We start from the raw sequence: 26064 nt of genomic DNA, 5'->3' as shown, positions 1-26064 counted from the left end.
TGCTGTAACATCGTGTGTCTTATCCTCCAGTCACCACCAGAGCTGCACTCACTATTCTGCTGTTACATCGTGTCTTATCCTCCAGTCACCTCCAGAGCTGCGGTCCAGAGTATGATTCCACTAACATAGGGGTTCACACACTTCAGGTAGCGGCAGATGAATGGTTCCTAGTGCGGTATTTGTAAGGATGTGTTCATCCTCTCTAGGGCGTGCTGAGACTTGTAGTCCCCTCTGCTCGCAGGTAATGGGCTGAGTGCCTGTAGTGTCAGGTGTGGGGGGTCACAGATGCTATGTGTCTGTGGATGCGTCCTGTCTGACCCCGGGCAGTTTCCTGCCTCGTCTGGAGCACAGAGCCCCTCTGTCCTGTGCGGCCCCCCCACAGCTGCTGCAGGAAAAGGCGAATATTGTGTCCCTTGCTGTGCGCCAGCCCCCCATAAGCCGCCTGACTCCACCCCCCCCCCCCCCCCCCCCCTTGTACGAGCTGCAAACTGTAGGAAAATGCTCAATTTCGTCTCCTCCGATGTAACTGGAGCCCCCAGTCTGGGGAGATGGGGGGTCACTGATTATTAGACCTCACAGCCCGCAGTGGGTTTACAGCATTGTGCCCCACTGTATCCTATGTCCGGGGTCTCGTAAATAATGAGGGTCCATCTGGGCATGTAGAGGGCAGCGGTGGTCCCCGGGGGCAGTGTGATCTCTGCAGTGACTGGATCACGGACCTGGCTCATAATCGGACGAAGGGTCCGACGTCCCCCCCCCCCCCCCACACACCAGATCACAAAACTAATCCCCTACAGCAGGGGTGGGGAACCTCCAGCCCTGGGACGCGTGGCCCGCGATGACCTTCTCTGCAGATTCCCAGGGGCCGCAGTGCTCGAGACCACAGCTGCGTCTTCCTGGCTGTCGGCCCTTTATACCCACGCGGGCCCTGCGAGCGCACAGAGGATTCTGTCCTCACACCGAACTGGGGAGCACGAGGGCGCAGTACGTGGCCTTTTTAAGGTCATTACATTATCTCAATCAGATTAAGGTCAGGACTTTGACTAGGCCACTCCAAAGTCTTAATTTTGTTTTCCTTCAGCCATTCACAGGTGGACTTGCTGGTGTGTTTTGGATCATTGTCCTGCTGCATAACCCAAGTGAGGTCACCAACAGATGGCCGGACATTCTCCTTCAGAATTTTTTGGTAGACAGCAGAATTCATGGTTCCATTTACCACAGCATGTTTTCCAGGTCCTGAAGCAGCAAAACAGCCCCAAACCATCACACTACCACCACCATATTTTACTGTTGGTATGTTGTTCCTTTTCTGAAATGTTGTGTTACTTCTACTGCAGATGTAATGGGACATACACCTTCCAAAAAGTTCAGTTTTTGTCTCGTCAGTCCAAAGAGTATTCTCGGGGATCATCATAACATATTTGAGGAAAACTGAGAAAAGCCTTTATGCTCTTATTGCTCAGCACTGGTTTCTATCTTGTAACTCTGCCATGCAGGCCATTTTTGCTCAGTCTCTCTTTCTTATGGTGAAGTCATGAACACTGACCTTAACTGAGGCCTGCAGTTCTTTGGATGTTGTTGTGGGGTCTTTTGTGACCACTTGGATGAGTTATCGTGCTCTTGGGGTAATTTTGGTCGGCCGGCCACTCCTGGAAAGGTTCACCCCTGCTCCATGTTTTCGCCATTTGTGAATAATGGCTCTCCCTGTGGTTCGCTGAAGTCCCAAAGCTTTAGAAATGTCTTTATAACCTTTTCCATGCTGATACATCTCAATTACTTTATTTCTCATTTGTCCCAAAATGTCTTTGGATCGAGGCATGATGTTTAGCTTTTGAGGATCTTTTGGTCTACTTCACTTTGTCGGGCAGGTCCTATTTAAGTGATTTCTTGATTGAGACTAGGTGTGGCAGTAATCAGGCCTCTGTGTTGCTAGGGAATGTAAACTCAGCTTCCCAAAGATGTGATAAACCACAGTTAATTTATGTTTTAAGGGGGAGCGACAATCACTTTTTAACACAGGGTCCTGTAGGTTTTGTGATGCAGTGACCCCTGTTACAGGTAGGGGGCGCTGCACGGTCTTCCCAGGGTATGCACGGAGGCGTATTGAGGCTGTGAGAGTGCATGGCAGGTGCATGCATAAATATGATGGTGAGACAAAGTCCAGCATTGTTGTGAATGGCCGGTATGTGTGTCACAGAGGAAGTTACTCTGCGCTGCCATCTTAAAGCAATGTTGTTGTTCTGGGACCTGTAGTCCCACAAGTATAGTTGTTGGTATAATTATGAAGGGAGGCTGGCAGGGCCAGTTATGAGAGATGGGCGGGTCGAGCAAGCCGCACACACACTCCCATCTACAGGAGTGGTTACAACCATATAATGTGACTGAGGTCTGGTCACATGGTCTCTGAGTGTGGACCTAAATCATCCATGTACTGAAGGTCCTGGAGAGCTTATGTGTTGGGAGTGCTATCTACCTGAACAGCACATGGTGGAGCTTTGGATCCGGTGACCTGGGGTGTTGGATGAACGTCCTGAATAGCACCCGGACAGGCCACATGCCTGTGTGTTGGACGGTCCCAAGTGGGATGGACATCCTGAATAGCGCACAGTGAGACCGTGGTCCTGGACGGTCAAGCTCCTGTGAGTGGAGTCTTCCTGGAGCACCTGAGACCGTGGACATGGACAGTCTGTGTTGGGGAAGCTATCATCCTTTGGTGGCTCTGGACTGACTGATGTATGCCTGCCAGGCAAGTTGGTGATTCCCATGAGGCAGCTTTCCCAGAAAGACAGGACTGACAAGGAGTCCGCGTGAGGAGCGGAGCTCCTGGAAGGTAACCCTGGACATGGGGATTGTCAAATACGGCATAGAGGAGTATCTGCCATTTGAACTGTGCGGTCACCCACGGCAACTAGTCAGATAAGGATCAGTGTGTTTAGTGGCGCAAGCTAATGATGTGAAGCCTGATATAAAGACTGTCCATCTGTTCTTGGTTTTGGTGGTTTATGCTGTATAAAATAAACAGACATAGACTGTTAAAGTGAAAAACCGTGCCCGTGTGCTTGAATCCCATGCCAAGCGTGTGTCCCCCAAAACATGCAGTGAGTGCTATCTCACAGTTTGGATTTCTTTTTCCCTTAATAAGCGTCTCCTATGAGATGTATATGGCAGTCTCAGCATCTCTTATGTGATGTGTATACAGCAGTCTCAGCATCTCTTATGTGATGTGTATACAGTAGTTTTAGCATCTGACAGAGATCATCATGAATCTAATCTACCAGATGACGTCCCAAGTAACCAACCACACCACAAGGTGGTCCTCAATAAACCATCAACCTATATGGTGGAAGCGGTGTTTGATGGAAAGCGGGGAGGCAATGAGGGACCTGTCAGACAGTGAAAAGGCAGCAAGGGACCTGCCTGACTGCGATGAGACAGGGACCAATGAAACAGCAGGGAAGAAAGGACCCGCTGGACAGGTGTGAGGTGGTGAGGACCAACCGGAAAGTGGTGATGTAGGCACGGACCCGCTGGACAGCTGTGAGGAGGCGAAGGACCATCCGGAAAGTGGTGATGTAGGCAGGGACCCGCTGAACAGTGGTAAGGTGGCGAAAGACCAACCGAAAAGTGGTGAGGAAGGCATGGACCCGCTGGACAGCTGTGAGGTGGCGAAGGACCAACTGGAAAGTGGTGATGTAGGCAGGGACCTGCCGAACAGTGGTGAGGTGGCGAAGGACCAACCGGAAATTGATGATGTAGGCAGGGACCCGCCGGACAGCTGTGAGGTGACGAAGGACCAACCGGAAAGTGGTGATTTAGGCATGCACCCGCTGGACAGCTGTGAGGTGACGAAGGACCAACCGGAAAGTGGTGATGTAGGCACGGACCCGCTGGACAGCAGTGAGGTGGCGAAGGATCAACCGGAAAGTGGTGATGTAGGCAGGGACCCGCCGGACAGCGGTGAGGTGGCGAAGGACCAACCGGAAAGTGGTGATGTAGGCAGGGACCCGCCGGACAGCTGTGAGGTGGCGAAAGACCAACCAGAAAGTGGTGATGTAGGCACGGACCCCCTGGACAGCGGTGAGGTGGTGAAGGACCAACCAGAAAGTGGTGAGGAAGGCACAGATCCATCGGACATTGGTGAGGCGGCGAAGGACCAACCAGAAAGTGGTGATGTAGGCACGGACCCGCTGGACAGCGGTGAGGTGGCGAAGGACCAACCGGAAAGTGGTGAGGAAGGCATGGACCCGCTGGACAGCGGTGAGGTGGCGAAGGACCAACCAGAAAGTGGTGATGTAGGCACGGACCCCCTGGACAGCGGTGAGGTGGTGAAGGACCAACCAGAAAGTGGTGAGGAAGGCACAGATCCATCGGACAGCGGTGAGGTGGCGAAGGACCAACCGGAAAGTGGTGAGGAAGGCATGGACCCGCTGGACAGCGGTGAGGTGGCGAAGGACCAATCAGAAAGTGGTGATGTAGGCACGGACCCGCTGGACAGCGGTGAGGTGGTGAAGGACCAACCAGAAAGTGGTGAGGAAGGCACAGATCCATCGGACAGCGGTGAGGTGGCGAAGGACCAACCGGAAAGTGGTGAGGAAGGCATGGACCCGCTGGACAGCGGTGAGGTGGCGAAGGACCAATCAGAAAGTGGTGATGTAGGCACGGACCCGCTGGACAGCGGTGAGGTGGTGAAGGACCAACCAGAAAGTGGTGAGGAAGGCACAGATCCGCCAGACAGTGGTGAGGCGGCGAAGAACCAACCAGAAAGTGGTGAAGTAGGCACGGACCCGCTGGACAGCGGTGAGGTGGCGAAGGACCAACCAGAAAGTGGTGAGGAAGGCATGGACCCTCTGGACAGCGGTGAGGCGGCGAAGAACCAACCAGAAAGTGGTGAGGAAGGCACAGACTCGCCGGACAGCGGTGAGGCGGCGAAGGACCAACCAGAAAGTGGTGAGGAAGGCATGGACCCGCTGGACAGCGGTGAGGTGGTGAAGGACCAACCAGAAAGTGGTGAGGAAGGCACAGATCCATCGGACATTGGTGAGGCGGCGAAGGACCAACCAGAAAGTGGTGATGTAGGCACGGACCTGCTGGACAGCGGTGAGGTGGCGAAGGACCAACCGGAAAGTGGTGAGGAAGGCATGGACCCGCTGGACAGCGGTGAGGTGGCGAAGGACCAATCAGAAAGTGGTGATGTAGGCACGGACCCGCTGGACAGCGGTGAGGTGGTGAAGGACCAACCAGAAAGTGGTGAGGAAGGCACAGATCCGCCAGACAGTGGTGAGGCGGCGAAGAACCAACCAGAAAGTGGTGAAGTAGGCACGGACCCGCTGGACAGCGGTGAGGTGGCGAAGGACCAACCAGAAAGTGGTGAGGAAGGCACAGATCCGCCAGACAGTGGTGAGGCGGCGAAGAACCAACCAGAAAGTGGTGAAGTAGGCACGGACCCGCTGGACAGCGGTGAGGTGGCGAAGGACCAACCAGAAAGTGGTGAGGAAGGCGCAGACCCGCCGGACAGCGGAGAGGCAGCGAAGAATCCGCCGGACTGTGGTGATGGTCTTGGAAAAGCAAAAGCCAGAAGGAGAGTGACTGACCCATACAAGGAAGGTCCTATATACACTGGCTGGATGTGCGGACCCCTGACTAACCTACCAGACATCAATGGGGTCTCAAATAAGACTGCCCCTCGCTCTGGACAGCAAAGAGGCCCCCAAAAAAGAAAAGGTCCTGGTTAGTAGGGAGACCTCGTCTGGTCCCCCAGGCTGCTGCTCCAGCTCTTCCTCATTACACTGCAGCTCTGCTTGTTCAGATTGATGTGCAGCAGCAGCAGCAGCAGGTCAGTACATGGAGAGATGATGGTAAAGTTACTCCGGAGAGGAGCCTGATGAGGGTGATAGTCCTGGAATCTAGGGGACGGGTGAGATTACACACGAGTCCTCTTCTGGGTCCGCTGTGGCTTTTTATGACACTGCTGCCATTGTGTGCGCCGCCTGCAGGCAGAACCGAGCGCGGCAGAGCTGGAGGGGCAGAGCTGGAGGGGCAGAGCTGGAGGGGCAGAGCTGAGGGGCAGAGCTGGAGGGGCAGAGCTGGAGGGGCAGAGCTGGAGGGGCAGAGCTGAGGGGCAGAGCTGGAGGGGCAGATCTGAGGGGCAGAGCTGGGGGGGCAGAGCTGGAGGGGCAGATCTGAGGGGCAGAGCTGGAGGAGCAGAGCTGGAGGGGCAGAGCTGGGGGGGCAGAGCTGGAGGGGCAGAGCTGGAGGGGCAGAGCTGGAGGGGCAGAGCTGAGGGGCAGAGCTGGAGGGGCAGATCTGGGGGGCAGAGCTGGAGGGGCAGATCTGAGGGGCAGAGCTGGAGGAGCAGAGCTGGAGGGGCAGAGCTGGGGGGGCAGAGCTGGAGGGGCAGAGCTGGAGGGGCAGAGCTGAGGGGCAGAGCTGGAGGGGCAGAGCTGGAGGGGCAGAGCTGAGGGGCAGAGCTGGAGGGGCAGAGCTGAGGGGCAGAGCTGGAGGGGCAGAGCTGGGGGGGCAGAGCTGGAGGGGCAGAGCTGGAGGGGGGCAGAGCTGGAGGAGCAGAGCTGGAGGGGCAGAGCTGGGGGGGCAGAGCTGGAGGAGCAGAGCTGGAGGGGCAGAGCTGAGGGGCAGAGCTGGAGGAGCAGAGCTGGAGGGGCAGAGCTGGGGGGGCAGAGCTGGAGGGGCAGAGCTGAGGGGCAGAGCTGGGGGGGGCAGAGCTGAGGGGCAGAGCTGGAGGGGCAGATCTGAGGGGCAGAGCTGGAGGAGCAGAGCTGGAGGGGCAGAGCTGGGGGGGCAGAGCTGGAGGGGCAGAGCTGGAGGGGCAGAGCTGAGGGGCAGAGCTGGAGGGGCAGAGCTGGGGGGGGCAGAGCTGAGGGGCAGAGCTGGAGGGGCAGATCTGAGGGGCAGATCTGGAGGAGCAGAGCTGGGGGGGCAGAGCTGGGGGGGCAGAGCTGGGGGGGGCAGAGCTGAGGGGCAGAGCTGGAGGGGCAGATCTGAGGGGGCAGAGGTGGAGGGGCAGAGCTGGAGGGGCAGAGCTGAGGGGCAGAGCTGGAGGGGCAGAGCTGGGGGGGGCAGAGCTGAGGGGCAGAGCTGGAGGGGCAGAGCTGGGGGGGGCAGAGGTGGAGGGGCAGAGCTGAGGGGGCAGAGCTGAGGGGGCAGGAGCCGACACGTCCCACCCGGGGGAGCGGCACTGGGGGGCGGCACAGGGGGGCAGGGAGGCGCCGTGTCCGGGCAGGCAGTGAGCTGTGCCGGCCGTCTCCTCCACATCTGCCGGACACCGGGGGTCGCCTGCAGGTAAGACCCCCCTCTGAGCGACGCTTTTAAGCTGGGACTTCCAGCCCGTGGCTTTCCTGCAGTTGCAAACTACAAATCCCAGCATGCTGAGGCCCGGACACGCTGAGGGTTGTAGTTCTGCCGACCTCGTGCAGGTTTCTCCTGTCAGTGGGGGGAGGTTGGGCGAAATCCTGCGTGGATCTGACCCCACAGCCCCGGGTGACCCCGGACTGACACAATGGAGCGAACTCTCCGCACAGCGCAGTGTGACGGACCCGCAGCTGTGGAGGGTTCAGCAGCTTCAGGCGGAATCCTGGGGGGGGAAATCCAGAAGGACATTTCTTGCTCCGGATTTACTAAAATCCTGTCCTCTGCTTTCGCCCCAATATTGGCGGTCTGCTGTGTGGGGGCAGCGGGGTCCGACCCCATAGATCTGCTGTAAGTGGCACCAGAGAGGACCCCGCACTCTGTACCAGGAGGAAAGACCCCAATTATTGCAGGGCTCTAGTAGTATTGGGGGTCTCCAGGGCTCGGGGTGACCGCAGCCCCGATCTCCAGTCTGATCCCCTCCTATGTTCCTCTGAGGGTCCGTGCAGACGGTCAGATATCGGCAGCGCTCTGGATGCAGAACATGTCCGCTGGCGCAAGCTGACCGCGGGCGACTGTTCTGTGACCACGGAACCGCGCGGAATCACCGCGTCCCACACATTGTATGGAGACTCGCTGTAGTCTGGAGAGACGCGCCACATGTCCGTGTCCGCGGGTGAACTGCAGGCGTCTGGGCGCACATGGCAGGCATGGGATATGCTGTAACGTCTGGACGCAGCACATGTCCGCTGCCGCAAACTGACCGCGGGCGACTGCTCTGTGACCACTGAACCGCGCGGAATCACCACGTCCCACACATTGTACGGAGACTGGCTGCAGTCTGGAGAGACGCGCCACATGTCCGTGTCCGTGGGTGAACAGCAGGTGTCTGGGCGCACATGGCAGGCATGGGATATACTGTAACGTCTGGACGCAGCACATGTCCGCTGCCGCAAACTGACCGCGGGCGACTGCTCTGTGAGCACTGAACCGCGCGGAATCACCACGTCCCACACATTGTACGGAGACTGGCTGCAGTCTGGAGAGACGCGCCACATGTCCGTGGGTGAGCTGCAGGCGTCTGGCCATGCATGGCAGGCATGGGATATACTGTAACAAGAATAACTATAATCGAATAAAAAACTCTTTATTAAATACAAATATTATAAAAATACTATGACACAAATGGAACACAGATGGGAGAATGGTACAAGTCATGATACAGGTACTACCATATAACTACCAAGGCGTGTAGACCACACACTGGCTCCCTACATTGCATATATATACGATGTGAGTATGGGGAGAAAACACCAATATAACAGGATGGCTGATGTATGCGTGATGTGAGCACCCTACATCACACTAGTCACTATACCCTGGAACCTACGAAGCCCTGACGAACCAGCTCCGAAACGCGCGTCGGGTAGACGTGTCGGCCGCACATCTGGTATACACCCGCTAACCGCCCAGGACCAGGTAACAGAGATCGTCACTATGTGGTCTGTTTGATATGACATGGGTGCACTTGTACCTTCCTGGTTGTTCTCCTGGTGTCGGGATAAGCGATTTTGGTCATGGCTACTATTTATAAATAAGTTTAGTTAGCTTAGTGTTCCACTAGCATGGTTCTAGCGGTTACCCTGGACGATTATAGCCATCTAGTCCTCTGGGCCCTGTTCACATTTGTGCAGTAGTATATTTATGATGGAGGCCTATATTATCCATCCGTAGGTTTTAGCATATAGGCACTCTGTCTCCATGCACAAGCAAGTCCCCTGAAGAATTGGCTTGGATGAAACGCGTCGGGACGGACTGTACAGGGAGAGTGCAGGGCATGTTTATACAGGGGTAGCTGTGGACTGAGTCTTGGGGATAGCTTACTGATAGCCCCATAGGGACTGACATAGGGACTGTTGTCCCCTTTACTCACCGGATCACCCTCTGACTAGAGACCATCCGGCGCTCCTGTGCCTACACCGTGGAACTGGTGAGATTGTTCCTTTTTATACTATTTATATAGCCACCAGTAGCACTGTTTATACTATACGCTACTTCTGATGGTTTTTTTCTATTGTCTGCTCATATAACTAGGTTGGACGCTGTGTGTTGTTTGTGGTTTTTCGACTCCAGTTCTTTTAGGCCATGTTCACACAGTGCGTTTTTTACTGCGGAACCGCAGCGGTTTTGCCGCTGCGGTTCCGCAGCTGTTTTCCATGCAGGGTACATAACAATGTAACCCTATGGAAAACAGTCACTGCTGTGCACATGATCCGTAATTTCGTTTAAAAAGCCGCGCAGAATAGCTGCGGCAAAAAAGAAGGAGCATGTCACTTCTTTTTCCTGAACCGCAGCGGTTCTGCACCCATAGACCTCCATTGTGAGGTCAAAATCGCAGTAAAACCCGCAGATCAAAAATATATCTGCGGGTTTTACTGCGATTTGATGTGCAGAACCGCTGCAGCAGGAAGTGCGGGGGAGCGGGCGGAAGTGCGTGGGCGGAGTGTGGCTGCCCCCCCGTGCTCCGATCCCGCCCCCCCCCGTGCTCCGATGCCCCCCCCAGTGCTCTGATGCCCCCCCCCGTGCCCTAATCTCCCCCCCTTATACTTACCCGGCGTCCCGGTGTCCGTCCGGCCGTCTTCTCCCTGGGCGCCGCCATCTTGCAAAATGGCGGGCGCATGCGCAGTGCGCCCGCCGAATCTGCCGGCCGGCAGATTCGCTCCAAAGTGCATTTTGATCACTGAGATAGGTTATATCTCAGTGATCAAAATAAAAAAATAGTAAATGACACCCCCCCCACTTTGTCACCCCCATTGGTAGGGACAATAAAAAAATTAAGAATTTTTTTTTTTTTTTTTCACTAAGGTTAGAATAGGGTTAGGGGTAGGGTTAGGGGTAGGGTTAGGGGTAGGGTTAGGGTATTTTCAGCCATTTTAGCCCTAAAAAGCTTCCTAGGAAAGTCTCTGCATAGAAAACTGCATAAAAAAAGGATAAAAAAACGCATCAAAAAACGCATCAAAAAAGGACAAAAAAAGGACCTGCGTTTTCTGCCAAGAGCTGCAGTTTTTAAAAAAAACTGTCCTGAAAAAAAAAGGATGGAAATCCTGAACGTGTGAACATACCCTTAGTCATAACCTAGTTTTATTTGATTTCTCTAACATTCTATAGAGGAATCGTTCAGTCCTATGAGGGGACAACTAGTCCCTGGTCACCATACCATGCGATTGAGACTTTGCCCCAGTTTTTATTCACTTGGGTGTTAGGTTTAGTTTTTCTTTGTGTGGCTTTAGTTTCAATAAAAGTTACGTTTTATTTTTTCCACTTATGCTTTGTTAGAGACTATTTATAGTGGTACTGTCTATGTGACTTGCAGTCAATCTATAGATTTCGCTTTTCTGTGGTAATAGTCCGGCAAGTGAGCAGCAGTGAGTGCTCATATTCATCTTACTCACGTTATGTTGCCATTTAGTACCGCCATGTGGATATTGTAAAGTCTGGACGCAGCACAAGTACACAGCGTCCGGCCCGCAGCGTTTACTGACCGTGGGAAAGTGTCCTTAGAGGTGTTTACTGATTATCCGCAGCACAGACACCCGAAGACTGTACTGCAGGGAACAAGACGGCGTCCCTCCCCGCGCTCTAGTCCCTCCCTGCGCTCTTGTCCCTCCCCGCGCTCTCGTCCCTCCCCGCGCTCTCGTCCCTCCCCGCGCTCTCGTCCCTCCCTGCGCTCTCGTCCCTCCCCGCGCTCTCGTCCCTCCCCGCGCTCTCGTCCCTCCCCGCGCTCTCGTCCCTCCCTGCGCTCTCGTCCCTCCCCGCGCTCTCGTCCCTCCCCGCGCTCTCGTCCCTCCCTGCGCTCTCGTCCCTCCCCGCGCTCTCGTCCCTCCCTGCGCTCTCGTCCCTCCCCGCGCTCTCGTCCCTCCCCGCGCTCTCGTCCCTCCCCGCGCTCTCGTCCCTCCCCGCGCTCTCGTCCCTCCCCGCGCTCTCGTCCCTCCCCGCGCTCTCGTCCCTCCCTGCGCTCTCGTCCCTCCCCGCGCTCTCGTCCCTCCCCGCGCTCTCGTCCCTCCCCGCGCTCTCGTCCCTCCCCGCGCTCTCGTCCCTCCCCGCGCTCTCGTCCCTCCCCGCGCTCTCGTCCCTCCCCGCGCTCTCGTCCCTCCCCGCGCTCTCGTCCCTCCCCGCGCTCTCGTCCCTCCCTGCGCTCTCGTCCCTCCCCGCGCTCTCGTCCCTCCCCGCGCTCTCGTCCCTCCACGCGCTCTCGTCCCTCCCCGCGCTCTTGTTCCGCCCCTGCTGTCTCGTCCCTCCCTGCACTCTTGTCCCACCCCACGCTCTCTTCCTGCACTCTCTTCCCACCCCCACTGTCTCATCCCTCCCCGCACTCTCTTCCCGCACTCTCTTCCCGCCCCCACTGTCTCATCCCTTCCCTGCACTCTCATCCCTCCGCTCCTTATCACCCCGCGCTCTCTTCCCGCCCCCACTATCTCGTCTTTCCCCGCGCTCTCATCCCTCCCCGCACTCTCTTCCCACACTCTCTTCCCGCCCCCACTGTCTCATCCCTCCCCGCACTCTCTTCCTGCCCCCACTGTCTCATCCCTTCCCTGCACTCTCGTCCCTCCCCTCCCTATCTCCCCGCGCTCTCATCCCTCCCCGCACTCTCTTCCCGCCCCCATTGTCTAATCCCTTCCCCGCACTCTCATCCCTCCCCGCACTATCTTCCCGCACTCCCTTTCTGCCCCCACTGTCTCATCCCTCCCCGCGCTCTCGTCCCTCCGCTCCCTATCACCCCGCGCTCTCTTCCCGCCCCGCACTCTCTTTCCGCACTCTCTTCCCGCCCCCACTGTCTCATCCCTTCCCCGCACTCTCATCCCTCCCCGCACTATCTTCCCGCACTCCCTTTCTGCCCCCACTGTCTCATCCCTTCCCTGCACTCTCGTCCCTCCCCTCCCTATCTCCCCGCGCTCTCATCCCTCCCCGCACTCTCTTCCCACACTCTCTTCCCGCCCCCACTGTCTCATCCCTTCCCCGCACTCTCATCCCTCCCCGCACTATCTTCCCGCACTCCCTTTCTGCCCCCACTGTCTCATCCCTCCCCGTGCTCTCGTCCCTCCGCTCCCTATCACCCCGCGCTCTCTTCCCACCCCCACTATCTCGTCCCTCCCCGCGCTCTCTTCCCGCACTCCCTTTCTGCCCCCACTGTCTCATCCCTCCCCGCGCTCTCGTCCCTCCCCTCCCTATCACCCCGCGCTCTTTGCCCGCCCCCACTATCTCGTCTCTCCCCGCGCTCTCGTCCCTCCCCGCGCTCTCGTCCCTCCCCGCGCTCTCGTCCCTCCCCGCGCTCTCGTCCCTCCCCGCGCTCTCGTCCCTCCCCGCGCTCTCGTCCCTCCCCGCGCTCTCGTCCCTCCCCGCGCTCTCGTCCCTCCCCGCGCTCTCGTCCCTCCCTGCGCTCTCGTCCCTCCCCGCGCTCTCGTCCCTCCACGCGCTCTCGTCCCTCCCCGCGCTCTTGTCCCGCCCCTGCTGTCTCGTCCCTCCCTGCACTCTTGTCCCACCCCACGCTCTCTTCCTGCACTCTCTTCCCACCCCCACTGTCTCATCCCTCCCCGCACTCTCTTCCCGCACTCTCTTCCCGCCCCCACTGTCTCATCCCTTCCCTGCACTCTCATCCCTCCGCTCCTTATCACCCCGCGCTCTCTTCCCGCCCCCACTATCTCGTCTTTCCCCGCGCTCTCATCCCTCCCCGCACTCTCTTCCCACACTCTCTTCCCGCCCCCACTGTCTCATCCCTCCCCGCACTCTCTTCCTGCCCCCACTGTCTCATCCCTTCCCTGCACTCTCGTCCCTCCCCTCCCTATCTCCCCGCGCTCTCATCCCTCCCCGCACTCTCTTCCCACACTCTCTTCCCGCCCCCATTGTCTAATCCCTTCCCCGCACTCTCATCCCTCCCCGCACTATCTTCCCGCACTCCCTTTCTGCCCCCACTGTCTCATCCCTCCCCGCGCTCTCGTCCCTCCGCTCCCTATCACCCCGCGCTCTCTTCCCGCCCCGCACTCTCTTTCCGCACTCTCTTCCCGCCCCCACTGTCTCATCCCTTCCCCGCACTCTCATCCCTCCCCGCACTATCTTCCCGCACTCCCTTTCTGCCCCCACTGTCTCATCCCTTCCCTGCACTTTCGTCCCTCCCCTCCCTATCTCCCCGCGCTCTCATCCCTCCCCGCACTCTCTTCCCACACTCTCTTCCCGCCCCCACTGTCTCATCCCTTCCCCGCACTCTCATCCCTCCCCGCACTATCTTCCCGCACTCCCTTTCTGCCCCCACTGTCTCATCCCTCCCCGTGCTCTCGTCCCTCCGCTCCCTATCACCCCGCGCTCTCTTCCCACCCCCACTATCTCGTCCCTCCCCGCGCTCTCTTCCCGCACTCCCTTTCTGCCCCCACTGTCTCATCCCTCCCCGCGCTCTCGTCCCTCCCCTCCCTATCACCCCGCGCTCTTTGCCCGCCCCCACTATCTCGTCTCTCCCCGCGCTCTCATCCCTCCCCGCACTCTTTCCGCACTCTCTTCCCGCCCCCACTGTCTCATCCCTTCCCCGCACTCTCATCCCTCCCCGCACTATCTTCCCGCACTCCCTTTCTGCCCCCACTGTCTCATCCCTCCCCGCGCTCTCGTCCCTCCGCTCCCTATCACCCCGCGCTCTCTTCCCGCCCCCACTATCTCATCTCTCCCCGCGCTCTTATCCCTCCCTGCACTCTCTTCCCGCACTCTCTTCCCGCCCCCACTGTCTCATCCCTCCCCCGCACTCTAGTCCCTCCCCCCCTATCACCCCGCGCTCTCTTCCCGCCCCTGCTGTCTCGTCCCTCCCCGCGCTCTCGTCTCTCCGCTCCCTATCACCCCGCGCTCTCTTCCCGCCCCTGCTGTCTCGTCCCTCCCCGCGCTCTCGTCCCTCCGCTCCCTATCACCCCGCGCTCTCTTCCCGCCCCCACTATCTCATCTCTCCCCGCGCTCTCATCCCTCCCTGCACTCTCTTCCCGCACTCTCTTCCCGCCCCCACTGTCTCATCCCTCCCCCGCACTCTAGTCCCTCCCCCCCCTATCACCCCGCGCTCTCTTCCCGCCCCTGCTGTCTCGTCCCTCCCCGCGCTCTCTTCCCGCACTCCCTTTCTGCCCCCACTGTCTCATCCCTCCCCGCGCTCTCGTCCCTCCCCTCCCTATCACGCCGCGCTCTCTTCCCGCCTCTGTTGTCTCATCTCTCCCCGCGCTCTCATCCCTCCCTGCACTCTCTTCCCGCACTCTTACCGCCCCCACTGTCTCGTCCCTCCCCCGCACTCTAGTCCCTCCCCTCCCTATCACCCCGCGCTCTCTTCCCGCCTCTGTTGTCTCGTCCCTCCCCGCGCTCTCATCCCTCCCCGCACTCTCTTCCTACCATCACTGTCTCGTCCCTCCCCGCACTCTCTTCCCGCCATCACTGTCTCGTCCCTCCCCGCACTCTCTTCCCGCACTCTCTTCCCGCCACCACTGTCTCATCCCTCCCCCACACTCTTGTCCCTCCCCTCCCTATCACCCCGCGCTTTCTTCCCGCCCCTGCTGTCTCGTCCCTCCCCGTGCTCTCTTCCCACACTCTTACCGCCCCCACTGTCTCGTCCCTCCCTGCACTCTCTTCCCGCACTCTCTTCCCGCCCCCACTGTCTCATCCCTCCCCTGCACTCTAGTCCCTCCCCTCCCTATCACGCCGCGCTCTTCCCGCCTCTGTTGTCTCGTCCCTCCCCGCGCTCTCTTGCCACCCCCACTGTCTCGTCCCTCCCCGCGCTCTCATCCCTTCCCGCACTCTCTTCCCACCATCACTGTCTCGTCCCTCCCCGCACTCTCTTCCCGCACTCTCTTCCCGCCACCACTGTCTCATCCCTCCCGCGCACTCTCGTCCCTCCCCTCCCTATCACCCCGCGCTTTCTTCCCGCCCCTGCTGTCTCGTCCCTCCCCGTGCTCTCTTCCCACACTCTTACCGCCCCCACTGTCTCGTCCCTCCCTGCACTCTCTTCCCGCACTCTGTCCACCCCCACTGTCTCATCCCTTTCGTCCCGCCCCGCGCTCTCCGCCCGCTGCGCACTTTCAGCATCAGTGTGGGGGTGAGCGCTGTAAGATCCTACGAGTCTCACCCCCCGGAGATATAAAACTGAATACACCGTACGGTCCTGACTGCTGCACTATAATAATTTTTCTGTTGAGAGTGGAGATCCGCTGTCATTATAGCACAAATCATAATGTGGATGGGAACAGGCAGAGGGATGGAATAGGAGGAAAGCGTTATGGACGAGAGAGAACAGAGGGGTCTGGAGGTGGGCAGGAACCTGGTGGGGGAGGACATGGGGGGCTGGAGGAGGATGGAGGAGAACAGAGGAACCTGTAGAAAGATGACAGAATATCCTAGGGTTTGGAGTAGGAGGAGGACCGATGTGAAAGGGGGCAAATATAGACAAATACAATAAACATGAGTAAAACAAGGCACACAGGTACATAAGGAGGGAGGACCCTGCCCGCGAGGGCTCACAGTCCACAGGGGATGGGTGAGGATACAGTAGGAGAGGGTAGGGCAAGTTGTGCGGCAGTTCAGTAGGTTGAGGATCACTGCAGGTTGTAGGCTTGTCGGAAGAGGTGAGTCTTCAGGTTCTTTTTGAAGGTTTCTATGGTGGGCGAGAGTCTGATGTGTTGTGGTAGAGGGTTCCAGAGTAGGGGGGATGCGCGAGAGAAATCTTGTATACGATTGTGAGAAGAGGAGATAAGAGGGGAGTAGAGAAGGAGGTCTTGTGAGGATCAGAGGTTGCGTGCAGGAAAGTACCGGGAGACGAGGTCACAGATGTATGGAGGAGACAGGTTGTGGATGGCTTTGTACGTCTTGGTTAGGGTTTTGAACTGGAGTCTCTGGGCAATAGAAAGCCAATGAAGGGCTTGGCAGAGGAGAGGCCGGGGAATAGCAGGGGGACAGGTGGATTAGTCGGGCAGCAGAGTTTAGAATAGATTGTAGGGGTGCGAGAGTGTTAGAGGGGAGGCCACAGAGCAGGAGGTTACAGTAGTCAAGGTGGGAGATAATAAGGGCGAGCTAAGCATTTTTGCAGTTTCTTGTTCAAGGAATGCGCGGATCCGGGAAATGTTTTTGAGTTTGAGACGGCAGGAGGCAAGGGCTTGGATATATGGCTTGAAAGAGAGGGCAGAGTCGAGGATCACCCCGAGGCACCGGGCGTGTGGGACTGGGGATAGTGAGCAGCCATTGACATTGATGGATAGGTCTGGTGGAGGGGTAGAGTGAGATGGGGGAAAGATGATGAATTCTGTTTTGTCCATGTTCAGTTGTAGAAAGCGAGCAGAAAAGAAAGCCGAGATAGCAGACAGACAGTGCGGGATTTTGGTGAGTAAGGAGGAGAGGTCAGGTCCGGATAGGTAGATCTGCGTGTCATCAGCGTAGAGATGGTACTGCATACCGTGGGCTTCTATGAGCTGTCCCAGGCCGAAGGTGTAGATGGAGAAGAGTAGGGGCCTTAGAACTGAGCCTTGAGGAACACCGATAGACAAGAGGCGAAGTGAGGAGGTGGTGTGGGGGAGGGGGACACTGAATGTTCGGTCTGTTAGGTAAGACGAGATCCAGGATAGGGCCAAGTCTGTGATGCCAAGAGATGAGAGGGTCTGTAACAGGAGAGAGTGGTCCACAGTGTCGAAGGCAGAAGACAGGTCCAGGAGGAGGAGGACAGAGTAGTGTCGCTTGCTCCTGGCAGTTAGTAGGTCGTTGGTGACTTTAGTTAGGGCAGTTTCAGTTGAGTGATGGGGTCGGAAGCCAGATTGTAACCAAAGAGGGATCAGGAGGAGAGGTGGGAGGACAGTTCAAGATGGACCTGCTGTTCCAGTAGTTTTGAGGTATAAAGGAGAAGGGATATCTGGCGATAGCTGGACACTGAGGATGGGTCGAGGGAGGGCTTTTTGAGGGTAGGTGTGATCGAGACATGTTTGAAGGATGAGGGGGAAGACACCAGTTGTGAGTGAGAGGTTGAAGAGGTGCGTTAGGGATGGAATGAAGACCGTGGCAAGGTAAGGGATGAGGTGGGACGGGAGCGGGTCAAGCGTGCAAGTGATGAGATGTGATCTTGACAGGAAGGTGGAGAGCTGATCTTCTGTCATGGTGGAGAAGCTGGTTTTGGACATGAGGTTAGACAGGATCTGAGGATGTTGGTAGAGTAGTCTGGTGAGAAGGGGCAGCCCCTATTCTGGAGCACCCTGCTTTCACAAGTTAAACCAGTGGGGAAGATCGGGCTGTTTGTCCCTCATCCACTGATTCTCCCGAATAGCCCAGTAAGCGAACCTGCGGTGTCTGTGGGATGGGGACATCACCAGTACCCCCAGTGCTTCTTCTAGAGTGAATGGATGTGGAGACCACCCTACGTCAGGGGCCAGGAGTCTGCGTCTGGTGTGTACATCGGTGACATATATTATGAGTGTTTCCCCATTTTCTGCAATCGTTGAGGAGATATTTATGCAGAAATATTGGAAACAGTCAGCAATCTGGTGGCCAGATGTTCCCCTTAGCTGAACTCCTATAATGCAGGGTGCTGCTGTCAGATCTCAGCTCTGGAGCTGCAGCATTGTGGTCTTCTGTGCTCTCGGGGTCACCCCGGTCTATGCCGCTGCTCAGCTGCGAGATGACCGAGGTCCTTGTACAGTGGTGGGTTAGTGAGGATCTGCCATGGTAGGAGATGAGGGTGTTCTCCAACAAATGGCGGCCATGTTTCCATATACCATTGCTGTGTCATGGTGCACTGCTGTACTGACCTTCTGCTCATGAATCTGGAAGCTCAGGATGAACACAGGTGCTCTAATGCTTGTGGGATTTTATTTTTTGTTTCCTAGGTCTCCCTGTGAACCATAGAATATCATTGCCTTGATGATGAGGGCCCTTTTGTCCGCCGAGCTCCTGATGGGGGTGGTCATCCTCCTGCATCCCGCCTCAGGATTTCCTTTTATTCTCACCCAGTTGAGCACCCGCAAAAGCAGCTGCAAGCCGGTCCCAAGCAGTATGACGCTGTGCCATGGGGTGGGCTACAGCGAGATGCGCCTGCCCAACCTGCTAGGACATGACACCATGAAAGAGGTTCTGCAGCAGGCGGGCTCCTGGGTGCCCCTTCTCACCAAGCAGTGCCATTCAGACACCAAGAAGTTCCTGTGCTCCCTGTTTGCCCCGGTGTGCCTCAGTGACCTGGAGGAAGCCATTCATCCCTGCCGATCCCTTTGTGAGGAGGTCCGAGACGGCTGCACACCCGTGATGGCTGCTTTTGGGTTTCCATGGCCAGAGATGTTTAACTGCTCCCAGTTTCCAGAGGGGAACGAGCTGTGTGTACCCCCTGCTGGCATGGAGGACAAGATGCCAGTGTCAAAGGAAGGTAAGTGGCCGTGGGGATGTGAGCGTGGCACGGCCGGTAGGTGGCTGGGAGGATGTGAGCGTGGCACGGCCGGTAGGTGGCTGGGAGGATGTGAGGGTGGCACGGCCGGTAGGTGGCTGGGAGAATTGTGAGGGTGGCATGGCCGGTAGGTGGCTGGGAGAATTGTGAGCGTGGCACGGCCGGTAGGTGGCTGGGAGGATGTGAGGGTGGCACGGCCGGTAGGTGGCTGGGAGGATGTGAGGGTGGCACGGCCGGTAGATAGCTGGGAGGATGTGACTGTGGCACGGCCGGTAGGTAGATGGGAGGATGTGAGCATGGCACGGCCGGTAGGTAGCTGGGAGGATGTGAGGGTGGCACGACCGGTAGATGGCTGGGAGGATGTGAGGGTGGCACGGCCGGTAGGTAGCTGGGAGGATGTGAGGGTGGCACGGCCGGTAGGTAGATGGGAGGATGTGAGGGTGGCACGGCCGGTAGATAGCTGGGAGGATGTGAGGGTGGCACGACCGGTAGGTAGATGGGAGGATGTGAGGGTGGCACGGCCGGTAGGTAGCTGGGAGGATGTGAGGGTGGCACGGCCGGTAGGTAGATGGGAGGATGTGAGCATGGCACGGCCGGTAGGTAGCTGGGAGGATGTGAGGGTGGCACGACCGGTAGATGGCTGGGAGGATGTGAGGGTGGCACGACCGGTAGATGGCTGGGAGGATGTGAGGGTGGCACGGCCGGTAGGTGGCTGTGGGAATGTGAGTGTGGCACGGCCGGTAGGTGGCTGGGAGGATGTGAGGGTGGCACGACCAGTAGGTGGCTGTGGGGATGTGAGTGTGGCACGGCCGGTAGGTGGCTGTGGGAATGTGAGTGTGGCACGGCCGGTAGGTGGCTGTGGGAATGTGAGTGTGGCACGGCCGGTAGGTGGCTGTGGGAATGTGAGTGTGGCACGGCCGGTAGGTGGCTGTGGGAATGTGAGTGTGGCACGGCCGGTAGGTGGCTGGAAGGATGTGAGGGTGGCACGGCTGGTAGGTGGCTGGAAGGATGTGAGGGTGGCACGGCCGGTAGGTAGCTGGGAGGATGTGAGGGTGGCATGGCCGGTAGGTGGCTGTGGGAATGTGAGTGTGGCACGGCCGGTAGGTGGTTGGATGTGAGGGTGGCACGGCCGGTAGGTGGTTGGATGTGAGGGTGGCACGGCCGGTAGGTGGTTGGATGTGAGGGTGGCACGGCCGGTAGGTGGTTGGATGTGAGGGTGGCACGGCTGGTAGGTGGTTGGATGTGAGGGTGGCACGGCCGGTAGGTGGTTGGATGTGAGGGTGGCACGGCCGGTAGATGGTTGGATGTGAGGGTGGCACGGCCGGTAGGTGGTTGGATGTGAGGGTGGCACGGCCGGTAGATGGTTGGATGTGAGGGTGGCACGGCCGGTAGATGGTTGGATGTGAGGGTGGCACGGCCGGTAGATGGTTGGATGTGAGGGTGGCACGGCCGGTAGATGGTTGGATGTGAGGGTGGCACGGCCGGTAGGTGGTTGGATGTGAGGGTGGCACGGCCGGTAGATGGTTGGATGTGAGGGTGGCACGGCCGGTAGGTGGTTGGATGTGAGGGTGGCACGGCCGGTAGGTGGTTGGATGTGAGGGTGGCACGGCCGGTAGGTGGTTGGATGTGAGGGTGGCACGGCCGGTATGTTGCACGGCTGGTTGGTGGCTGGGAGGATGTGAGGGTGGCACGGCCGGTAGGTGGTTGGATGTGAGGGTGGCACGGCCAGTAGGTGGTTGGATGTGAGGGTGGCACGGCCGGTAGGTGGTTGGATGTGAGGGTGGCACGGCCGGTAGGTGGTTGGATGTGAGGGTGGCACGGCCGGTATGTGGCACGGCTGGTTGGTGGCTGGGAGGATGTGAGGGTGGCACGGCCAGTAGGTGGTTGGATGTGAGGGTGGCACGGCCGGTAGGTGGTTGGATGTGAGGATGGCACGGCCGGTAGATGGTTGGATGTGAGGATGGCACGGCCGGTAGATGGTTGGATGTGAGGATGGCACGGCCGGTAGATGGTTGGATGTGAGGATGGCACGGCCGGTATGTGGCACGGCTGGCACCTGTCCATCATTTTCATGATCCCCCGTCCGCTTTCAGAGTTCCCGTGCTCCGCCTGTCACAGTCCCGCGGACACTGAGAAGGAGTTCCTGCAGGATTTCTGCTCCCGAGACTTTGGTGAGTTGTTATAAATAAAGTTTATTGAACTGCGGATCTGTGAATCCCGACAATAATATTAGAGGGATCCTCTGACCCGACCGCTCCAGTCTCCTTACAAATCCTGAAAATGTTCTTGTCTATGGAATAAACATAGACCGACCCAGAGGGCGTCAGACAGGAGCCCAAGAGGAGTGAGACCGCCTCCTCAGGCTCCGCCTCCCCGCTGTACAGAGCGGAGTCATGTGACTTCAGTCCGCTCTGCTGAATGGCTGAGAGGTGGTAGGGAGGAGCGAGAGGGGGCAGCGGCCAATCACCTGACAGTTTAATGGTGTGATGCATGAACAGTATCTAATCCCAATACTGATGATACTGTTGAACCGTGTATCTCATCCTCTCCCGTGTGATACTGCTGATCCATGTATCTAATCCCACCCTGTGTGATACAGCTGAGCCGTGTATCTAATCCTCTCCTGTGTGATACTGTCTGCTGAGCTGTGTATCTAGTCCTCTCCTGTGTGATACTGTCTGCTGAGCCGTGTATCTAATCCTCTCCTGTGTGATACTTCTGAGCCATGTATCTAATCCTCTCCTGTGATACTGCTGAGCCGTGTATCTAATTCTCTCCTGTGTGATACTGCTGAGCCGTGTATCTAATCCTCTCCTGTGTGATACTTCTGAACCGTGTATCTCATCCCACCCTGTGTGATACTGCTGAGCCGTGTATCTCATCCCACCCTGTGTGATACTGCTGAGCCGTGTATCTCATCCCACCCTGTGTGATACTGCTGAGCCGTGTATCTCATCCCACCCTGTGTGATACTGCTGAGCCGTGTATCTAATCCCACCCTGTGTGATACTGACTGCTGAGCCGTGTATCTAATCCTCTCCTGTGTGATACTGACTGCTGAGCCGTGTATCTAATCCCACCCTGTGTGATACTGCTGTGCCATGTATCTCATCCCACCCTGTGTGATACTGCTGAGCCGTGTATCTAATCCCACCCTGTGTGATACTGCTGTGCCATGTATCTAATCCCACCCTGTGTGATACTGCTGAGCCGTGTATCTCATCCCACCCTGTGTGATACTGCTGCGCTGTGTATCTAATCCTCTCCTGTGTGATACTGACTGCTGAGCCCTGTATCTAATCCTATCCTGTGTGATACTGACTGCTGAGCCGTGTATCTAATCCTATCCTGTGTGATACTGACTGCTGAGCCGTGTATCTAATCCTATCCTGTGTGATACTGACTGCTGAGCCGTGTATCTAATCCTCTCCTGTGTGATACTGACTGCTGAGCCGTGTATCTAATCCTCTCCTGTGTGATACTGACTGCTGAGCCGTGCATCTAATCCTCTCCTGTGTGATACTGTCTTCTGAGCCGTGTATCTAATTGTATCCTGTGTGATACTGTCTGCTGAGCCGTGTATCTAATCCTCTCCTGTGTGATACTGACTGCTGAGCCGTGCATCTAATCCTCTCCTGTGTGATACTGTCTGCTGAGCCGTGTATCTAATCCTATACTGTGTGATACTGTCTGCTGAGCCGTGTATCTAATCCTCTCCTGTGTGATACTGACTGCTGAGCCGTGCATCTAATCCTCTCCTGTGTGATACTGTCTGCTGAGCCGTGTATCTAATCCTATACTGTGTGATACTGTCTGCTGAGCCATGTATCTAATCCTATACTGTGTGATACTGACTGCTGAGCTGTGTATCTAATCCTCTCCTGTGTGATACTGACTGCTGAGCCGTGTATCTAATCCTATACTGTGTGATACTGACTGCTGAGCCGTGTATCTAATCCTCTCCTGTGTGATACTGACTGCTGAGCTGTGTATCTAATCCTCTCCTGTGTGATACTGACTGCTGAGCCGTGTATCTAATCCTATATTGTGTGATACTGACTGCTGAGCCGTGTATCTAATCCTTTCCTGTGTGATACTGTCTGCTGAGCCATGTATCTAATCCTATACTGTGTGATACTGACTGCTGAGCCGTGTATCTAATCCTCTCCTGTGTGATACTGTCTGCTGAGCCGTGTATCTAATCCTCTCCTGTGTGATACTGTCTGCTGAGCCGTGTATCTAATCCTATACTGTGTGATACTGACTGCTGAGCCGTGTATCTAATCCTCTCCTGTGTGATACTGTCTGCTGAGCCGTGTATCTAATCCTATACTGTGTGATACTGACTGCTGAGCCGTGTATCTAATCCTATCCTGTGTGATACTGCTGAGCCGTGTATCTAATCCTACCCTGTGTGATACTGCTGAGCCGGGTATCTCATCCCAGCCTGTGTGATACTGCTGAGACGTGTATCTAATCCCACCCTGTGTGATACTGCTGAGCCGTGTATCTCATCCCACCCTGTGTGATACTTCTGAGCCGTGTATCTAATCCCACCCTGTGTGATACTGCTGAGCCGTGTATCTAATCCCACCCTGTGTGATACTGCTGAGCCGTGTATCTCATCCCACCCTGTGTGATACTTCTGAGCCGTGTATCTAATCCCACCCTGTGTGATACTGCTGAGCCGTGTATCTCATCCTATCCTGTGTGATACTGCTGAGCCGTGTATCTCATCCCACCCTGTGTGATACTTCTGAGCCGTGTATCTAATCCCACCCTGTGTGATACTGCTGAGCCGTGTATCTAATCCCACCCTGTGTGATACTGCTGAGCCGTGTATCTCATCCCACCCTGTGTGATACTTCTGAGCCGTGTATCTAATCCCACCCTGTGTGATACTGCTGAGCCGTGTATCTCATCCTATCCTGTGTGATGCTGACTGCTGAGCCGTGTATCTAATCCCACCCTGTGTGATACTGCTGAGCCGTGTATCTAATCCCACCCTGTGTGATACTTCTGAGCCGTGTATCTCATCCCACCCTGTGTGATACTGCTGAGCCGTGTATCTAATCCTCTCCTGTGTGATACTGCTGAGCCGTGTATCTAATCCCACCCTGTGTGATACTGCTGAGCCGTGTATCTCATCCCACCCTGTGTGATACTGCCGAGCCGTGCATCTCATCCTCAGCACTACCGCCCCGTGATTGCTTGTTGCTCTCCTCCTCAGCCATGAAGGTGACGCTGCGCTCGGTGTCGTCCGTGGAGGGGGGCGCTATGGTGGTCCCGGAGGCGAGGAGCCGCACGGTGTATAAGGCCAAGGGCTGGACGGAGGAGGAGCTGAAGAGGACGGTCCTGTGGCTGACGGACGGGGACAGCTGCGTGTGCCCGGAGCTGCAGGAGCCGGGGGCCACAGTGCTGGTCATGGGGCATCGGGCAGACGAGCGGCTCGTCATCTCCTGGGTCCGGAAATGGCAGAAGAGCGAAAAGGAAATGAAGAAATTCTCCCGGACGGTGCGGAAGCTGCAGTGCTAGACGGAGCGGAGGAGGGGGCACCATCATCATCATCCTCACGAGGGTCCGCAGGGGGTGGACCATGACCCCGGATCATTATAATGTCCCCGCCTACACGGCATCATAGCTCCTCCCCATAGGATGGCGCCGTGGGTGTCGCCATTGTGGGAGGAGCCTGTTTATAGTTCTGGAGGCAGAAAAACGGAACAAAAATGATATTTTTTCAGTCTCTGAGCGCCGCTGCCTCCGGTGGCCACGATGAGTATTTGCACTCCTTGCTGCCCATGTTTCCGGCACCGATGAGACGATTGCTGTGGGAGGAGCCTGTGCACCACGCGGTCTGCGGAAATGTATCGGTTCAGGGTTTGAATTATTTAGGGAAAAAGTCGCCTATTTAAACGGCTAATTATTTTATATTTTTTGTAATAATGGAAATAAGCAGGAGGGGGATATGAAGATTTACAATATTTATGTGTGTCTGTCCCTTTAAGAGACATTTCTCCCTTTATAGGAGGGGCCTCATGACCTGACTCTTAAAGGTTAGAGAACCAATATATAAATACCCAATAAGGGACTGGCACTCGCTGGAGGACTCCGCCCTGTTTGTACATAGACCTCCAGTTGTGTCATACTCCATTTTCCCTGCAGGGGCGCTGCAGTGGAACTGAAAACTTCCTGCCGGGTTCTTCCAAAAATTACAGCCTATTACTGGAGTCACGGTACAGAAGGTCCTGTGAGCGGCGCAGTATTGGGGCACTCTGCAAATGAAAAAGGGATTCTGACATGGAGAGATGCTTCCGAGGACAGTGGCCTCTGTGGTGTCCGGCCCATACGTACCGGAGAAGACGCGTCTGGTCCGTACGTACCGGAGGAAACGTGTCTGGCCCGTCCGTACCGGAGAAGACGCGTCCGGTCCGTACGTACCGGAGGAGACGCGTCCGGCCCCTACGAACCGGAGGAGACGCGACCGGCCCCTACGTACCGGAGGAGACGCGTCCGGCCCGTACGTACCGGAGGAGACGCGTCCGGCCCGTACGTACCGGAGGAGACGCGTCCGGCCCCTACGTACCGGAGGAGACGCGTCCGGCCCCTACGTACCGGAGGAGACGCGTCCGGCCCGCACGTACCGGAGGAGACGCATCCGGTCTTCCTCTGCCCCATGTCAGTGTTTGAGACTCTCTGCCTGACAACCTCGCTTGTTACATTGTATCCAGTGTATCCATGGTAACCAGGCTGTAGTGCTGCTCCCAGGAATTCATTTATATGGGAATGAACATGGAACAATTATCAGCTGATCGGGGATGATGGGGCTGTGCTCTGTATACACATAAACCTCACGTCAGCGCCCAGACGTCTCCTGCACTTTCTTGGTCTTCAGGGACCTTCCTGCGTGGGGTCCGTGGCCCCTGGAATAGAGCGTCTCCAGGTTTACATACGACATCCTGGTTATACACCTCACCTGCTCACTGTCAGGGAATGGTAACATTATTTACATCCACAGCCTGAACACCCCTGGTCCTAAGAGATACCACAGCGAGGGTTTGTTACAATGGATCAGTGTAGCGGAGAGCTGTTAGTCCAGAACAGAAGAGAGATTCGCACTGCTCCTCCATCCCGGGGGCCCAGTGGTCAGAGCTCCTCCATCCAGGGTGGTCATGGCAGTTCTGTCCCTGGTTCAGGGTGGTCAGGACTCCTGGGTGTTTGGTAGTCAGGAATTCTCTGTCGTCACTGCTCATAGCTGTTGGGTGCTGTGTGGTCAGGGATAT

The 26064-nt window shown here is 57.0% G+C and overlaps 2 protein-coding genes across 5 annotated transcripts; both read left to right on the top strand.

Moving 5' to 3' along the window:
* The first annotated feature begins 3638 nt into the window (after positions 1-3638).
* LOC138671835 (otolith matrix protein OMM-64-like) lies at positions 3639-5732 on the top strand. The gene has a single exon (XM_069759968.1). It carries the CDS (start codon positions 3639-3641, stop codon positions 5730-5732), a length of 2094 nt encoding a protein of 697 aa, XP_069616069.1.
* A 1435-nt stretch (positions 5733-7167) lies between these two features.
* Positions 7168-25645, top strand: LOC138671381 (secreted frizzled-related protein 2-like). 4 transcript variants are annotated; one of them, XM_069759509.1, is made up of 4 exons: positions 7168-7296; positions 18237-18766; positions 20878-20955; positions 24015-25645. In XM_069759509.1, the coding sequence occupies exons 2-4, from the start codon at positions 18271-18273 to the stop codon at positions 24317-24319; spliced, it is 879 nt and encodes a 292-aa protein (XP_069615610.1). In that variant the 5' UTR covers positions 7168-7296; positions 18237-18270; the 3' UTR covers positions 24320-25645. The 4 variants fall into 4 exon arrangements, with proteins under 4 accessions (XP_069615610.1, XP_069615614.1, XP_069615612.1 ...); XM_069759513.1 differs by lacking the exon at positions 7168-7296 and adding an exon at positions 15956-15995; XM_069759511.1 differs by lacking the exon at positions 7168-7296 and adding an exon at positions 17369-17420.
* Positions 25646-26064: the final 419 nt, after the last annotated feature.

This window comes from Ranitomeya imitator, chromosome 3 (assembly GCF_032444005.1).
Source record: "Ranitomeya imitator isolate aRanImi1 chromosome 3, aRanImi1.pri, whole genome shotgun sequence".
Taxonomy (NCBI): Eukaryota; Metazoa; Chordata; class Amphibia; order Anura; family Dendrobatidae; genus Ranitomeya; species Ranitomeya imitator.
The sequence above is the reverse complement of the archived record's forward strand: the minus strand, read 5'-3'. Positions and strand labels throughout refer to the sequence as shown.

Coding starts and splice junctions, on each gene's coding strand:
- LOC138671835 (XM_069759968.1), top strand. CDS start 3,639: ATGGACCCGCTGGACAGCTGTGAGGTGGCGAAGGACCAACTGGAAAGT.
- LOC138671381 (XM_069759509.1), top strand. CDS start 18,271: ATGATGAGGGCCCTTTTGTCCGCCGAGCTCCTGATGGGGGTGGTCATC. Junction 18,767..20,877: donor GATGCCAGTGTCAAAGGAAG/GTAAGTGGCCGT, acceptor GTCCGCTTTCAG/AGTTCCCGTGCTCCGCCTGT. Junction 20,956..24,014: donor TTTCTGCTCCCGAGACTTTG/GTGAGTTGTTAT, acceptor TCTCCTCCTCAG/CCATGAAGGTGACGCTGCGC.